The sequence below is a fragment of the Lepisosteus oculatus genome, chromosome 12 (assembly GCF_040954835.1).
Source record: "Lepisosteus oculatus isolate fLepOcu1 chromosome 12, fLepOcu1.hap2, whole genome shotgun sequence".
NCBI classification, from domain to species: Eukaryota; Metazoa; Chordata; class Actinopteri; order Semionotiformes; family Lepisosteidae; genus Lepisosteus; species Lepisosteus oculatus.
In genome coordinates, this window is record NC_090707.1 from 25,043,112 (window position 1) to 25,062,406 (window position 19,295).

At 35.6% G+C, this 19,295-nt stretch overlaps 1 protein-coding gene across 1 annotated transcript in view; it reads right to left on the bottom strand.

Annotated features, from left to right (window-relative positions):
- The window catches only part of vps8 (VPS8 subunit of CORVET complex), a 372,860-nt gene that overhangs the window by 276,427 nt on the left and 77,138 nt on the right, over positions 1 to 19,295 (bottom strand). The window contains exons 23-25 of the mRNA XM_069196707.1: positions 16,631 to 16,682; positions 14,355 to 14,397; positions 8,560 to 8,632 (exon numbers count right to left, since the gene is read on the bottom strand). Coding sequence (XP_069052808.1) covers positions 8,560 to 8,632; positions 14,355 to 14,397; positions 16,631 to 16,682 — 168 coding nt within the window. The remainder of the gene's footprint in view (positions 1 to 8,559; positions 8,633 to 14,354; positions 14,398 to 16,630; positions 16,683 to 19,295) is intronic.

Here is a 19,295-nt window from a genome sequence, read left to right on the forward strand (position 1 = left end):
ATTAATTGTCCTGTCTGATGGTAATATTTTAACAAACGATAAATCCCCTAAAGTTACTGCAAATTCAGTGTTGTCATTCTCCAACCAAATACTCTAAACTAAGATAATAAAAAAATTATCTTAATAAAGATTACTATGGGCCTATATAAGATTTATTATTAACCCTTTATTGCACAAATATTTCTTGTATTTGATATATCGATACCCTTTAGACTGTGCAACAAAGAGTGTTAAAGATTTTTTTAGAAACACATTTTATTATAAGTTTATAAATTTTATTATACACATAAATTAAACTTCTTGACAAAAATGTGATTAAAAGTAAAATTTTAATTAAAAGTGGGTGAATAGAAAGTGGCTATGACTAACAGATACTTAAGTCGACTTGACAATGACTAAATTTAAAGCTGGAGATTACATTAACACTGACTCAAAGGAAGACACTAAGGCCTGTAACCCAAGGGTTAAAAAAACTGAATTTAAATTCAGAGTTGTAGGTTGTTTTCTCACAGTGGTGTGGACATTAGCAAGGACAGCAAAAGAGGAAAAAAAGAAGAAACAGAGATGGAAAGATGGTGGGTGGTAGGGGTCTATTGGACTACACATTAGTAGGAACAATAGAATTCTTCAGAGAAGTAAGGGGAGGAGACAAAACAGTAGCTGTGATGGCAAGAGTATCAGAGATGAAAGCAAAGTGGGAATGGCAACAATATGTCAAATGTCCAAGAGGAAAAAAGGATACATGCCCGTATTTGTACATGCAACAGGACGGAGCTATAGTCTCTCCCCAATATTTGTTCTAAACTGCAGTATTTAGAGTGCTGTGAATATATCATCTTAAATTATTTCCTAGCTATAAGGCAGAACTGTTTACTGTTTTTATATGCCTTAATTCTTAAACACACTAGCTGCTCAATCACAATAGCAACATTTTATCAAGTTGTCACCAGCTGCACTTAGACATGCTTCCAAAAGTGTAGTTTACTGTGTTTTCAAAACTTCTGCCTTCTGCTCAGAATACTGATCAGTTGGAATAAACAGGGAAGTCAGTTCTGCTTATCAATCAAGCCTTTATATAATCATTAAAGCTCAGGAAAACGTGACTTGCCACGGAATTGAAAATTCTGAGCTATGAGGCTGAATAATCCAACAGAAGCTTCTGTCTCTGCATCACATCCCTATGCCTAAACATGCCATTTCAGTGTCATTCAAAGGTTACATTCTTGAAAGTGAAATCATTAGCCATCATTTCAACTTAGGGATGTGTGTTCTTGAAGCTGAAAAAATGGTCCAAAATATCTGCATACAATAAAACTTGACCATGTGAACAGAATAAAGGAGAAATCTTAGTTGCTCCAATGACGAAGAAACAACTACAGTGCAAGAAAGGCTGCCTGAAAATGAAAATCCAACCACTGTTTTTTGCTTAGAGAACTGACCAAACATACATTGAGCAAATAGCACAAATCTATCAAAAGAAACTTTTTGTGTCTTTGCACTCTTTTATTTAATCATCTTTTTTCCCTTGATCTGGGTCATTTATGCCAATTCCCTTTTAGCAAAGAACAGTTTACTACACCAGACTACGATTATGTCATATGGTGATGACATGCAATGAAAATCATATATTGTCATTTGCAATTACACAGCTTTTTAACAAACATTCTAGAACAGGGGTGGGCAAACCTTTTTGTCCCAAGGGCCACATAAAATTTTGAAACTGTATAGCAAGCCACTTCAGGCTGCTGTTACAGATAGCCTATGCCCTATATAAGTTTAGAATCCAACATTTATCTAATTAGATAAATTAATCAATCTAATTAGTTCAAGGTTAACGATAACCTGAGAGAAATATTTTATAAACTAAAAAGAAAAGAAAAAGAAAAAATAAAATAAAATATAAATTGAATAAAACTTGACATTGAACTCACAAGCCAAGTCTTCAACGATTACCTCGACCTGACGGGTAACTGTTCTGCGTGATAAACTTATTTTCTCAAATTTGTTCTTGCTCTGTGGACAAAGAATATCTACGGTTTCAATCATACACTCCTTCAAAAGCTCCCCTTCAGAGAGGGCTTGCTTTGTTTAGCAATTTTATATGCACACTCTGCATTCAGTCAACTTTCTGGCTTCTTCAGTCCACTCATTTAAGCACAGGTTCCCTCACAGTACGATGGACCCACTCTAACTGGTGAATTAAATTGGTAAAGCAGGGGTTCCCAAACCTTTTGGGTCCGTGCTTCCCTTGACCTGTCAAATTTTCCACATGCCTCCCCTGTCTCAAAAATAAGTTCTATGGCAGAACAATATTTGACAAAAGATTATAAATTTGAAAAGGAAATGATGGGTTAAAATAAAAACAAAGTTGATCCAATGTTTTTAAAATAATTTTCAAAACCAATAGGCTTGATCAAAATAGTAAAAATACCTGAGAACACATTTTATTAAAATTATGTGAATGTGCAAACGATTTGAAAAAAATTAAAAATAGTCAACATCTTTGTACAATGTTAATAAAATGACTAAATAAAAATGTATAAATCTAACATCAATGTTTTTTAACACTGTAGTTTAGTTAGAAAAAGCAGCTTTCTGTTCATTCATTAAACTTGTGTAAAAATTACTCACGAGGCTTACTTATCAAACTACTGTGAACAGTTTCCAAATGATGTTTCAATTTATTGGGGAGCATGCTCTCAGCAGCCAAAACTATAAGAATGAAGAATGTCCTCAGTGTCCACAATTGTGCACGTTGAACTGAAATTCAAGAAACTGTCATTATACTTTCTGTATTTGCATTTCCGTTTCTCTTTAGAACTATGTTCCATGTCCTTCACGTTTTTTACTCAAATTTAAAAACCTCTAATTGCAATCGTGTAACAAAAAACTCACAAAATTATCACTCATAGAAACATGAAACACCAGAACTGCGGTCAACTGGTACATTGCTTACAGACATGACTCTTGTGGCCAGTATCACATGACACAATCTAGCTAGGTAGCGCGCGGCTCGGACATTCTGTGTGCACGAACAGCGGGTTTTGCTTGTAATAACATTTTTGACTGGCTATACCTGAGATGCCCCTGATCAACAATGGCGCCTCCCCTAGGTGCAGTTTGGAATCACTGTGGTAAAATGTTTGTGTGCCATCTAACAGCACGAATAATGAGATGTAAGAAAAAACGGCACCAAACAAAGTGGAATATGGCGAACATTGACTAATTTATTTTTTACCTCAAGGGCCAGTTAAAACTGGCTGGGAGGAAGTTTGCCCACAGGTGTTCTAGAAAGACAATTTCCTTGCACATTCCTTGTCCAAATGCAAGAAAAACATTTTCCAAATGATGGAATCATTTGTGTTTGCCAAAACAGCAATAGCCACTTCCATCTTGAGGCCATTTTTTCCCCGTTTAGACCAATTAAACTATTCTGTCAGTTCATCAAAAAGAAAACAAGGCAAATCCTTAAAAATTCATTACAAATCCTCACTTCAGTAGGTCTCTACGGTTAAGCTACAGAACATGAATAGCTTATCGCCCTCCTGAGTGCTACCTTTACTTATACCAAGGAATGGAGGAACCAAAACCAGAAAGTAATCCTTCTAGTTTACATTTGTTAGCATTTGGAAATATTCAACAGTTCACACCTCTATAAGGAATGTCTTATATCACTCTGAATAAATGGTACAATTAAACCTCAATAGTAATCCAGGTATGTCTGGATCTCCTCAAATAATTTAATCCCTTGAGTATAGGATCCTTATCTGAGATAACATATGTAAAGGCCCAACAGGATCTCAGGATACGGATTAGATTAAAAAATCTCTGAGCCTCCTCCACTGAACTCATCATTTGCACCTGGTAGACTTAAAGCCACTTCTAAAGAAATTGGACAGAAAAACATGAATAGTTATACATTAAAATATACCTTAAATTGATACATTCAGACATGGCAACTTTGGTAAAGGGTTTTTGCAGAAAAGTTTTCTTTATTCTCCCTGTCTTTTCAGGAGTGTTTTTTTTTCTGAGAAAGCTCCTTCCTATACATTTAAACTAAAAAAATTGTATCTGTTAACTGCTTTTTCCAATTCTCTAGTTACTGTTCTATTTTTACTGATTGCATAACTCCTGACAAATCATGTCATTCAAAGAGGAAGCGGCATTGCAGTTCAAATACAAAAAGGCATGGGTTTAAATTACAAAGTGACGTTTCAAACTTAACAGTGATTTTCAAACAAACTAAGTGTCAGCTGGTGAGGGACAAAAAGACAATCAGAAGTAAAAAAGGAGACTAGATAGGAACAGAACAGCTAATGCTATCGTAGTTTGTGTAAAGAATCTCTGGAAGCTTTGGAGAAAATGTTGGTTTTGCTCAAGTTGAGGACAAATGAAGGACTCCACAGTGACTAATCCCAATTAAACAGTCACTTCAGTTGGAACTTTCAAAAGCTGTTCTGGTTTTAAGTTTGAAGATGTAAAATGCAGCAACATTGCCTTCACATTTCAGCATTATTTTATTTACTGTTTATTCTGCCAGTCACATCTCTTTCAGAAATCTCTTCAGTAGGTCTCTGAACAACTGAATACAAATACATATAACACAAAAACATACAGTGGGTACAGAAAGTCACCACCCACTTTCAAAATATTCACCTTTTGTTGCCCTAAAGCCTAAAAAGAAGACAAATAAAATCAGACTTTTTCCAGTTTTATTAACAAATTGTACTTTGTAACACCCAAGCGAAAAAAGAAAGCAAAATTTCTGAAAAAAAAGTACAATAACTGGGTTGGATAAGAGAACAGCCCCCTGAGTTAATGCTTGGTGGAAGCACCTTTTGCTTGAATTACAGCCTTGAGTCTGTTTTGATTCATCTCTACCAACTTTTCACACCTAGAGGTAGGAATATTTGCCCACTCCTCCTTAGAGAATTGTTCAAGCTCAGTCAAACTGTGTGGTGACCGTTGATGGACTGCCCTCTTCAAGTCATTCCAAAGATTTTCAATGGGATTTAGGTCGGGGCTCTGACTAGGCCACTCAAGGACATTCACCTTCCTGTCCAGCCACTGTACAGTTGCTTTGGCGGTGTGCTTTGGTAATTGTGCATCTTCCCATTTTCTGTGAACCATCTTCCCATTGTCAAATTTCTGGCTGAGGGCAGCAGGTTTTCTTCTAGAATTTGCCTACCATCTACCATCTTCCCTTCTATCCTGACAAGTGCCCCAGTCCCAGCTAAAAAAAAACATCCACAACAGGATGCTGCCACCATCGTGCTTTACTGTAGGAATGGTGTTCTTTGGATGGTAAAATGTATTAGGTTTTTGCCACACGTACCGTTTTGCATTCCAGCCAAAGAGTTTGATTTTGGTCTTCTGACCACAGCACTTGGCCACACAATCTTTAAGGTGCTTTTTAACAAAACATAAATGAGAGTTCATGTGGCTTTTTTTAAGGAGTGCTTTTTTTCTTGCCACCCACCCATACAGACCAGATTTGTGGAGCATTTGTGATGACCAGTCTTTGCCATAAAGGCCTGTAGCTCGTTCAAACTTGCCATCGGTCTCTTGGTAGCCTTCTGATCAGTCTCCTTCTTGCTCGGTCATCCAGTTTGGAGGGATGGCCTGATCTAGGCAAGGTCTGGGTGGTACTATACGCCTTCCACTTCTTAATGATGGTCATGACTGTGCTCCATGGGATACTTAAAGCCTTTGAAATGTTTTAATACTGGAGAAAGATACAAAATGTTAACTTTAAGTCCTTTCTGCATGAAGATTAGACTTCTAAGCAACAGGAGTTTATGGCAGGAAAGGGGGTTAACTGATAAGGATTCCAGATGTGAGCTAGGAGAGCTAGGGAACCCCCTTGGGACTTAATCCCTGACCATTTGGCCAAACACGTGACCTCCCCCCTTTACCATAATAACGAATGACGTCAGAAGCAGCAAGGAAGGACTACTGTATATAAACCTAAAATTTGTACCGGCACCTTGAACAATATTTCGGTTTTGTTGTTTCTTGCGGGAAACGAGACTTCAGCTTTATTGTTCCTTGCATGCAATTAACTCATCTGTTTAACTTCATCTCGGGATCCAGAACCTTATTCTTTCTGTTACAACAATTCCCATCTCCTGACTTGTGCCTTTCCACAACTCAAAGTTTTTTTGCAAAATAAATATAGGATATATCAACCCCTATAGAAAATCTCTTATATGTTAATTATGTAGATGACTTCAATGAAAGAAGATCAGAAATGCTCTGTCACATAATGTTCTTAATTTCTCTGTGCATAAGACAAAGACAAATTGGGGGAAATAAACACAAAGCAAATATACCATGTGGTCTGTAATTTATACACTAGATGTCATCTATTTTTTCTGGTTTATTCTACATTACGGATTTCTAGGCACCGTATTTAACTTCATGATACACTGCACAATGGGAAAAATAAAGGATTCTCCCATGTTAAAACCCACTATGCCACCTAGGAGTGCATGAGGAGCACTATAGAGATTAAAAAGCACTAATGAGACAGCTGCTACTCATTACAACCCTTACAAAAAAAGCTGCAGAGTCTATTCAAAATATAGCTGAGGTTTTAGAGTTTTCAAGCACATTCTCGTTAAGGCAACAGTTCATGTACAATCACACTTAATAAGATTTAACTTTGTGTAGAAGAGATTGGAAAGAGGAGCTTTGCCTCAGTAACTGTCTTAACTATAAAGCTGAAAGTGATTTCCTCTGTATCTACACTGTTCTGACTACTTGTTTTGTTAAACAGTATTTGTTTGAACTTCATAACTCAATTACACCATTTATTAGAGCATTTTCATGGATAACGCTGCCTTAGTAAGTACTCCTATGAACTATGGCAAAATGTTTTGTACATGAATCAAGTCTTATCTTCTGCAAAATCAAGCATGTTGTGAGAGCTACTGGGTAAGTATTCAAGTTCAAGTTTATTTTCATTATACTCATATACAGGTATATGGTAATAACGAAATGCTATCTCAGATGATAAGTAGTACAAAAAACAACAATACAATTGTATAATAAAAGAAAGACAGAGACAACAGGCAGTGTGCAAAACAACAACAGGCAGTCTGCTTGTGATCACAAGTATCCTTGTGATAATAGGTTGACTTAGAATTGCTCACCTTTGGCAGGAAGACAAACATTTTCATGCTTGCCTAAAAACCCGCAATTTAGAGAGAAGATATAGATTCAGCCATTCAGAATGCACAGGGGATAAGTACTTTGCCTTTCAGGTGCTGCGGCTTACCACGCCTTTTTAAAAATACTAAGTTGTATATAGTGCACTACTTTGTGAAACCATCAGGTTGAGCAGTGAAAGCTTAACGTGGCATGTAGAAGCATTTGGTCTGTCGCCAGAAAACCCCTGGTTTGGAATCCCAATTATAGAATTTAAGTTGTATACTGCTTAGACATTTATTCATTTTAAACTGTACACTCCAGTATTTCAAATATTGAATTAATTAAAAAAGAGAGTAACAGTACAAAAGCAACATTACTTAGTTTGATATATGAAAAATAGTTTATTATTCTACTGTGGCTTCTTGTGAACTGATGTGCTTCTTTCAGGTTTACATGCACATTGAGATAATCTATATTGTGCCTTAATGTGTCCTACACATCCAATCAGAGGGACAAATGGCTGTTCAGTAGTAGAATTCTTGCTTACCACAGAGGAGGACTGGTAAGTAATGAAGTAATGAAGTAATGGGTTTGATTCCAGACCAATGCACAGACTGTACTTTCTTTAACAAATTGCCCCTATGTCTTTTGAAATTGTGTATCTATTAAATAAGGATACAATGAGAAACTCCTTAGACTACTTTTTCACTTTTGTAAAAAATATTGACACAGCTATGAAGTATTATGACACGCTAGTTAATTTAAGAAAAAAAGTTTCCTAATTTTCCCTTTATAAGGCTAATACAACAACTCTTGTGGTTACATTAAGATATTTGAGACATTTTATTTGACTATTTACACAAACACAAAAAGTAATGTAAATTATGGCATATGACCAAAAAAGTAATTGAAATCACTACTCATAACTTATTTTAACCTTTTTGTTTGTATGCATTTATTTGCTTCTAAATACGATGTTTTAAAGCCACTATGTATAATATATTTTTAAAATATAAAATATAAAAGTAAAATGATCTATATTTTAATTACTACTTATTCACAATTACTAATAGTTCTGTATACCGTAAGCAATACAGTTAACAGGCCAGTATGTTATACATATTAGTGTTTTACAGTACTTATACAGCTGCAGTACTTTAAAGATTCACCACCCCTCCTGGTAGTTTTACAGATATATTATTATTAATAAGTCATGCAGTTTTGTATCAGACTATTCAAAAAAATAAAAACACTGTGACATATGCTATCCAGGATACTGACTGACATGTTACCCATTCGAATATTCTTGCATGTGTAAGAGACGTGCCAATGTTTGCTTTTACCTAAGCAATCCCTTATGGAGTTTTACACTACTGAGTTTCAATAGGAGGTCCCCAAATTACATACCTGGTTTTTTACTAGAGGAACAAGATCTTCAGGAATGTCCCCAAGAGGGTAAGCACGTCCTGCCAGGCAGCAGCTAAGAGAGAAAAAAGGAAATGTTGTAAAAAGTAAAACAGAACCTTTCACTATACCTATTTAACTATCGCAGATGCACAAATTTCTGATTACAGATTTAATCAGGAATTTCATAAAGGGTCAAATGACTGCTGCTCCTCACATGTGTTCTTATGTCTGCTCAAGGATTCTTTAAGTATTTAAGTGGTATTGAATTCTTGTGCCTCTGGTAAGGCTAAATCTCCTTCAGCCCATTATTTATTTCAGCCTCTCACAGTTGCTATATGCTGCAATATTTATCAAATGATAAAACTGGTCATTTTTAATTCTACAGCTATACAGATTTAGTAATACTAGAACTCATTAAAATTCCTTTTTTAAATTTTATGTCTATTTGTGCATAGTTTCTGTAAAAATAATTGAAGCAAGAAGCCAAACAAATGAAACACATGAAAACATTTATTGGAAATGTAAGAACAAAAGAAAGGTTACAAACAAGAAGAGGCCATTCAAACAATCTAGCTCTTGAGGTATTTAGTAGTTAATTGATCCAAAGATGTCATCTGTCTGCTTCTTAAAACAATCCAGTGTATTGACTTTAACAAAATGGCTGGGTAGCTTGTCCTATACTCACACAACCCTTCTGATAAATAAGTGATTCTAGATAGTGTACTAGATTTTAAATACATAAAAATTGCAAAATACAGGTGTGGTACATTGATAAGAGACCCATCCAAACAGACTTACTGCTGTAATCAAAGCAAAAGGTGCTTCCCCAAAATTTTGGTTAAAGGGTGTGTATACTTATGCAACCAAGGATTTAAATGTTTTCTTTTATTTTTAATTATTTCCTAAAAATTATCCATTTGTTTTTTACTTAAATATTGTTGATTACAATATCTCATTAAAGGTGAAAGAAGGTCTGACATGACTTGTCTTTACATCAACAAAAGCTTCAAAAAGGGTATGTAGACTTTTGATATCCCCTCTACACTTCCACATAGTTTCCACTTGTGTCCTCTGGTACACAGATGCTGCTTAACCAAAATATGCTGTGGCCTGAGCTACAGACATACGACCATCTTGAAGTAATATCCCTGAAAACTGCCTAACTGCATGCATTAGCAAACACCAAGAAATAAGAAAGAACCAGACACAAAAGATAAAATTTAGCATAATGTGTGTTGATTGAAATTCTACACTAATGACTATATACCCTAGCACTTTTGTTCCTTTTGAATTGCTTCTCACATTGTCGAAGACGATCTTCTTGTCTAGAAGATGTAAGGAAAAAGTCTATAATGCCTCCAATGTGTCCTATGTCTGCCATGGGGTCTCTTCCCTGGGGTACATGGCTGTAAGCCTTCTCCAAGTACAGAAAACATGTAAGCAGGATGGCAAACTCCTATGCCTCCTCAAATATCCATACAAGTACAAAAAATTGGTCTACTGTTCCATGGCCAGAATGGATTCTGCTTTATTAATCCTGTATCTGAGGTTTGAGGTTTGGGCAGAGTCTCCTATCCAGCACTCTGGCATAGGCTTTCCCAGTGAGGAATGAGGAGGAGTGGACTCAATATCCCCAACCTTCCCAGAGCATATCACCCTGCAACTCACAACTGGCTTAGCACCACTGAAGCTAAGCAGGTGTGAGCCCAGTCAGTACCTGGATGGGAGACTTCCTGGGAAAAACTAAGGTTGCTGCTGGAAGAGGTGTTAGTGGAGACAGCAGGGGGTGCTCGCCCTGCGGTCTGTGTGGGTCCTAATGCCCCAGTATAGTTACGAGGACACAATACTGTTAAAAGGCGCCGTCCTTCGGATGAGACCTAAAAACGAGGTCCTGTGGTAAAAAAAATCCCAGGGCGTTTCTCAAAAGAAGTAGGGGTGTTACCCTGTGTCCTGGCCAAATTTCCCATTGGCCTTTACCAATCATGGCCTCCTAGTAATCCCCATCTATGAATTGGCTTCAGAACTCTGTTCTCCTCCCTGCTGATAGCTGATGTGTGGTGAGCGTTCTGTTGCACTATGGCTGCCGTCGCATCATCCAGGTGGATGCTGCATATTGGTGGTGGTGGAGGGGAGTTTCCATTACCTGTAAAGCACTTTGAGTGGAGTGTCTAGAAAAGCAGTATATAAGTGTAATTAATTATTATTATTAATTATTAAATGCCAAGTCCCTGAGCCAAGCGATAGCTTTTGGTCCACCTGGTTGAGTGCATTTAGTTCTTCACTGAATCTGTGGATTTGGCAGTCCTGCAGCATGTGCTGTATTTGCCCCATCAACAGGAACAAAGAGAACACCGATTCTCCATCTATAGAGGTTGTCAAAACATGGATTATGACCAGTCCTAAAGAGATTTAGAGTGTGTCACTTTTTTTTTGGAAGGTGATAGCCAGGAGGTTGTTGGATAGGGCATGTGATGAGGTGGTGCTTGCTTATTAAGTCCGGTGATCCTCATTCTTGAGCCCAGGTGGAATCTGTACTAAATGAAGGGTTTTGTTCCAGATTGACTCGTGACTTAGTTGTATTAAATATGTCCTCATAGACGTCTGGTTAGGAAGCAGACTAGAATGGCGGTGTAATACAGATTGTCTCCCGACAATTTTGCAATAAAGCCCTTAAAATACTGTTTTTTCTTTACATTAAGTTTGCGAAATAATAATTATGGATGAAGGGGCTCTGAGGAGAAACAGGAGAAAGCTACCAGCTGTTGAGAATTTTGAAATAGCGCCTCCTGAACATAGTCGAAATAGCTCAGCGAGTTCCGAACAAGATGAACAAGACATTAGTCTCCAGAAAATACTGGAGGAATTTATGAGAATTCAGATGAGATTAAAAACAGCAGCTCATGGATATTAAACAGGAGTTAAGTAAAGTTAATAAAAAAATTGAATGAGATAGAGGGGTGAATAGAAGAAGTTGAAACAAGGGTGCTAACAATATAAATGGTGATAAAGAAGTTTTTGAGATGACAAAATTCTCTGGAAATGAAACTAATAGACCTTGATTCGCAATCATGGTATTCCTGAAGAATCAGAGGAACACTGCACGGCTACTTTCATTGAAAATCTTCTGTGGGGGGAACTCGACTTGCCAAAGGACATGGAATTCAGAATTAAAAGGGTGCTAGTACCAAAACCCATAAGCCCAGACACCAGCACTACTCAAAACACGGACTGAATACTCCTACAGTAAGTAAACAATATGCTGAAGTCAAACAAAAATACAATTTCAGATTACATTTCCAGCGAGACTACAGATTTTCTATGAAGATGCCACTTGTCTGTTCCATTCAGCAGCAGAAGCCACGAAGGATATGGCAGAGAGCGGATTCAAAGTTAAAGTTATACCGTATCCTCCTACATTGGAATAAGAGATCGAGTGACTATTTACTTGCCAGAAGGCTGAGAGACTGCAGAGTTTCACATAGGATTAAGGAAGGTAAGATCAGTTTATTAGCCATATACAATTTCTTGCATTAGGAATTTGTCTTTTTTGCATAACCCAGCTTGCTTTCCATGAGACACACAGACAGGGAGATAAGCTTGGTGTCAGAGTGCAGGGTCAGCCATTGTACAGCGCCCCTGGAGCAGCTGGGGTTAAGGGCCTTGCACAGGAGCCCAAGAGAGTAGGATTCCTTGATGGCAAATGGACAAGGTATAATGATATGTGGAGGTGATTGGAATGTACATTTGAATCCTAGGCTTGATTCAACTCATATATCTTTGGATAGATTTCTATCCAAGTGGGCACAGTCATACCACTATTCCTTTCCTCTTTCAGTATACTCTTAGTTTGGTCATTTCTTTGTATATAAAAGAGATAGACATAGGATATTGTGATATTGGTAGAATTTTTTTTTCAGATCATGCTCCTATGTCACTGTCCACAATTAAGTAACAATCATAGAAATACAACATGGAGGTTGAATTTGAGTCTTCTGAATGATCCACAAATTAAAGAGCAAATAAAATAAAAAAAGAAATAAAGACATTTCTGGAAGAGAATGATAGTGGAGAAATGGGACTAGAGATGATATGAGACACATTAAAGCCAGTTATAAGGAGGAGAATTATTGCTCTGAGCATTCATAAAAAGAAGGTAAGGCAATTAAAAATATTGGATTTACTAGACAGAAATATTATGAGTCAGGGTCAAGGTCACTGAAGCTGTTGGCAAGAAAATTAAAAATGTGTTACCACAATTACTGTTCTTATTTCAAACTCTCCCTGTAGAATTTTCTCAAAAAATTTCTGGGAATGGGATAAGATCATTTCTAGATCTATATGGCAGGGGTTAAAACAAGAGTAAGATTCAAAACATTTCAACTTTCCAAAGATAAAGGAGGAATGGCTTTTCTGAACTTGAAAGACTACTATTATGCATCTCAAATTAAACCCTTGATTAATTCTTGCAATCCAGTTATCAGGAGGAAAGACGTTGAATCATCCTTTGTGAGTAACCCCCCAATTCAGGCATTATTAGGCAAGAACTTAGATAAACTCATTAAAAAATACATAATCCATAGCTAAAGATATGGAATTCAGTTATAAAAGAGTATCACTTAAATGATGCAGTAAAGGCACTCAGATGGTGTGCCTGTGATACAGAGTTTAAACCAAAAAACTTAGATGATAATTTAAAGTTTGGATAGCAAAAGGAATAACAGCATTTTATACTATAATGTAATAAAAACAGTTACAAAGCTTTCAGTTTTTAAAACAGAATCACCTCCTAGTCCGCCACTATTTTAATAGTGATATTAAAAAGCAGGAATTAGATATTGTTGATGATGCGGTGGTATAAGTAGTTATGGAATCTTACAAGTAAAAATCAAGTATGGGTATTATATCTAGATTATATAAAGGTTTTATGGAAAAGAAATCACATTCTACAGTGTATGTTAAAAAGAAAGTAAAGTTAGGATTTCAAATGAACAGTGGTTTACAATTTTCAAAATTCCAATGGAGTTGAACTCCCATACGGAGAGAGTTTTGCTGGGAAAAACAGTTAGGTTATTTATTACTCCGAGGCAGATGGCACACCATACTGGGGAAAATATTAAGGGAACAGATAAGAACAGACTATATTTTCATGTGTATTGGTAAATGTGTATTATAGGAGTGCTGTGCAATGTTATCTGTATATAACATGGTTTTATCTGTTCTCTAAAATAAAATAATAATAATAATAATAATAATAATAATAATAATAAAAATATGTTCTCATGCATTGGCAGGTGAGAAGCATTTTGGACCTTATTGAGAACTGTGTGGATTTTACGCGAATCAAAGAGTGTAGAGTGATGTTTGCTACGACAGAGAACCAGGGGAGTTCTGGGGTGAAGGATAGCATTCCATTGATGATGTGCATCATGGCATTCAGTGTCCATTCTATGAGTATGTGATCTTGACCAGAGAGAGACACAGTCAGAAAGAGATTACAAGAGGTCTGGAGAGTGGACATCAGCAAGCTTTGTGATGGGCTATATTTCACAAAAACAAAACCATTATTTATATTTCAGTCTGTGGATCCAAACTCCTGTCCTTCAAATGAAGCTCTGTATTACTATTAACTAGCTTTGAGTAATACTGTTCTTAACTAGCAAAGTTAAAAAGGTATTTATTAGTTATTAGTGGTACCTGGTAGAGATCTGAGGATAAGTAGCACTGTTTATGCCTACAGATTGAAAATGCTAAACAATTCTAAAGGAGTCACATAAACAGTAAATAATTTGTTTTACCTTATGTATACCAGTAGCTTATTGCCCATTATGATTTGGTCATCTGTAAGAGAGACAAAATTATGCTTATTGAAATACAGTATTTTCACTGGAAAACAATTTTGTGCACACACACTAATATTCCAATCATTGAATTATTTGATAATATGTAGACTAACTGTTCTAGCACATAAATGTTCTGTACATTTTTTAACAAAAAAAACCACCAGAAATCCAATAATTACTTTGATTTATGTGTTTTTTTCTTCTCACATAAGCTGTAAGATGCGCATTTAGAAACAAATTTCACAAAAACAGTTAGCATACAGTGTAAAATCAAAACACAATGTAAAACATTTAAATAGAAACACAATATGAAATGAAATAAAACAACATATGGGTCACCAGCTTGTATCTGTGAGTTCTGGTAAGCTGAATATACCATCACAGACATCACATATTGCTAACTATACTGGTAAATATCAGTTTTGTTTCCTTATCAGTTTTCACAGTTTTTTAGGACTGCGGTGCTTTTACATTTATTTCCTGGATTCCACAGAATTATCTTCAGAGAAAAAATAACTTTGCCAGCAACAAAGATGCAGAAGCTGGCTAACTTGAACTGTTTGCCAAAAGAAGTCAGACACTGCTCAGATACAATGGTTTAAAACCTTCTGTGTGTTAGAATAAAATGCTAAGTATCAGCAGTTCTTTATTTTAATATCTACCCCACTATCACAAAACCACTATCCACACTTGACACATATCACATATTCATTTGACCAGGATGAAAACATTTCTTTTCCAATATTTTAAAAAGAACAAAATAAATATGGTGAGTTGCAATCAGTTATTGACATAATTTTATCACCTCTCCATCTCATCTCAAGGACAAGGAAAACCCCAGGATTTGAAGAAATTCACTAGATTCTTAGTTTATTTTAAGGAGATAAGAATGGTTACAAAAAGAAGTGGTCATCCATTCACTCCTTCTAGCTTTTTTTTTTTCATTAAAGGGAGCAAGGATGTCCTTCAGGTGTGTTTTGAAGGATATCAGCTTCAACAACATGGCTGAGTGGTCTGTTCCATATTCCTGCAATCCTTTATGCAAATAAATGCTATTTGTTCTCAATTTTAAATGCCCTTCCCCCATAATTTGCACTTGTGTCATCTAGTTAATGTGCACTGTTGGTTCTCAGAGGAATTAGTTACTCAATACCTTAGGGGAATTTAAGAGCTTGAATCAGCTCCAATGGTAGAGAAGTCTAGTCAGTAAATGACAAAAAGTTTTTTTTAGCCCATCAGTGTATGACAATCATTTTAGTGCAGGAACATATCTGCTTTCAGAATTATAATGTATCTGATTTCAGAGGAGCATTTACTTTCTCCTATCTTTGTGACCAAAACCGTATACAGTAATCTACATGTGCTTCTACTAGAGCACTGTAGTTAAAATCCCTTAATTTAACTATATATTAAACATTCTTGTAGCTTTTGCATTGCTTACCCCCAAAATGCCTGTGATTTGAAAATACTGCACTTACATAAACATTCTCATGTATAGCCTCTTCAAGCTCTGTGTTTCCTATTTTGTAACTACAGTTTATGTTTTGCTACCTGCATAACACCCCTCTGTCACTCACCTGTTGTTTACCCAGTCTTAAATTCTATCTATAATTATTTTGTATTTTTGCAGTTTGTGCAGTGTTTCCTAATCATCCTACAATCTGCAAACTTCACTGATTTAGTGATAATAGGGGAATCTAGATCATTTATATAAAGAAAAGAAGTGGTCCTAATACAGATCCTTGTGCTACTCCACCAATTACATTGCCTCAGTCAAAGCATTAACCCCATGTATTTATACTCTTTGTTTCCTATTCACTAACCAGGTCCAAATACACAGTACCATGAATGTCTACTGCCTGAAACAGAATTTTTTTTTTATATGAGTAAATGATCAAAATTCTTCTGAAGATGTAAATATACCATGTCATAAGCTTTATTTGTAGCCACTGCTACTGTTGCTTGTTCAAATGAAAACAAAAAACATCTGCCTTTTAGAAATCCATGTCGATCATTCTCTTAAAATCCTGTTGCCATAAAGGATTGCCATTTCATGGGTTTTAGTTTCTTCAAATTATAATAAAAATTCTGGGCTTATTCAACAATATATTAATGCGGTCAAATCATCTCTTGATTATATGAAAATTTGCAAAAACATTTCAAATCGTTTCCAGGAAATGAATATTCACAGGACAAGGAGTTGGTTATTGGTAAGAAAACTGCAGATTTACCTGAGAGAGATTTGCCTGCTTGTAGTGGGGGAGCAATTACCTGGAACAGTTTCTGAAAAATAACATAATTACAGATTAAGAGCAAAATATATAATACATATTTTCATAGTTCACTTGTAAAAAATAGGCATCAATGTCTGCTTGAAGAGTTACAACAGCTTCATGGTTTGAAAAACAAAAGTTAGTAAACCTTTAACAGCTTTTTTAGAAAGTAATAGAACAATCTCCCAAATGGCTAAACTAGTGATGTGACACATATCACAGACATCACAGTTGAGCCTGGGGTTGCTCTGACAGGCAGAGCTGACTTGCAACAGACAATTCCTTCTTGTGGTATTAATACAGAAAATAGTGCTCATTGTTTTTCTTAAAAAACACAACAGAACCAGAGATAAAAGGCTATGGAATAATAAAAGGCACATTTTGCTGCATTTTCCAAAAGGAAATACTGCTCAAATATTTTTACAGTGGAATTTTATATGGTAAATTTGGCTTGTGGTGAACAATATGTAGCTAAAACTAAAACAGAGTCCTACATTAACAAAATAAAAATGTGTAAAATGAAAAATGTGTACCATTTGATTTAAGGTTCCATTTGAGTCATACCTACCTCCTACGGAGATAGTTATGATCTCATACCCAATTCTTTTCCCTACAGGGGACTGTAGACCCAGTAAGCTCAGCATGTTTGAGTGGACATAAAGATAGTAACTGTTATCAAGAATAACACAAATCAGCAGAATTTGTTGGATTATCTCTTTTAGTCCCAAATGCTTGCACCTGAAGACTAAATGCATGCAGTGTCCTTGTAGACAGTTTTTATCTTAATCCAAAAATAAAAGATTTTTTAAATGTATATAAAAACATTTTATTTTCCAGCACTAAAAATATAAATGGACAAGGTACAGTATATGCAACAAAAACTGGAGCACAGTTTTTGTTAAACAAAAGTTTAATGCCCCTGTTAACATTAATTTATCTAATTATTTCATTATTTAATAAAATGGAAAGTAATGTGTTATTTTAACATTATATTTTTATTTAAGCTCCAACCTCCCCAAAGGGGAGGAAACATGAAAGCAATCAGAGAATAAATCTGACCATATAGACTTTGTTAGCAAAACACAATGTACTTTACAATGTTTTAGTAAAAATATAGGAAGAAAAAAGGGAGATAAACATACTATACAAAGAATCTGAATTATATCTTAATAGCAGTGATGCAAGCTGTCAACGTAATGATAGTGGCTGAGTGCTGCCATGGTATGGACCTTTCTAGAAGCAAAATATCATGTAAATATCCTAACCAAATACACAAAAAAGAAATAGCAAGCTCTATCCATCTCTTCAGAAAAGATTTATTTGCTGCAGCCATTCCTGCTAAGAAATATTCCTTGTCAATCTTTGAATGTGTTAACTGAGATACTTCAGAGAAAGTTTTGTCCCAAAACAAGTAAATAAGTGACAATTACCCTGGATGTACAGAGTTGTTAATAATGGTTTATTTGTAACATAATCTGATCTCATAAATCATAAATCAAGCTGCATATGACCCAAATTATACAAGATGGTAAACTAATTTTTTAAATAATGCAGATATATTTTTCAAGATCACCTCCCAGTCTAAAGTAAGGTTCCCCCTTTTCAACTCTAAATTCTAAACCGATAACACTGAGAGGGGCTTAATACTGTGGGAAAGAAGAATATGTGTAACTGTGTACTTATGTGGAAGCAACCCTAATTAAACAGATATTATTAAATAGATCCTACAGTGGTGAGGGAGTAGAGGTGAATCCCAAGAAAGACCAGAATCACAAAGAAATTAACAAGGCCTGAGGTATAAAAAAATCCGGAAGAAAATATTGACCTTGTAAGTGGTGGAATGTATGCAGGGTAGAGTTTTCAAATATGTCCTTCAGAATAATAAAGAGGTAATTTTAAATTTCAGCTGGGACAGCAGCTCTGAATCTCTCAGCTCTGACCACATTATGGGGCCTTCTCAAAATTCAATTCTACAGATCCTATAATCTTTCCCTCGTCCTTGAAACATTCATAATGTTATAACAAGTACCAAAAGAAACTAAAATCTTTATCTAGGCATGTATGTTCCTAAAACAAATTAAGTATACAATTTTTTGGATGCTGATTAACTGCTTTTGTTCAATTAATTAATTAATTAATTAATTAATTAATTAATTATAAAAGTCAAGGGACTACAATTTCATAATATTATATCACCTGAATAGTTAGTTAACTGAATAGAATAGAAGTTAACTGGGCAAAGAAGATGAGAGGATTTATCATGTTGCATGTTAACCTTGGTGAAAATAAAAAACAAAAACCAAAATGACCTTATAAATCTTATTTATAAAACACAATGTCTTTGGGCCATCAGTATGTTGGTACTAATTTGTGTGGTATTTTCACAACAATTTCTAATTTGGCATGACATTCCAGCCAATCAGTGATAAGTCATGATCTGGGAAACCGACACTTTGCCAAGATTCACCTATTATCATTCTTTATTTCTGTCTCGCCAGTTCCACTGCACGACAAATGACAGGCTGCATCAAGTTTTCGATGGAAATCTGACTGTAAGACTGTAACTTGCCCCCATTTCTGGTGTGACAACATGCCAGCAGGACAAAGTCCTGTATGTCTTCAA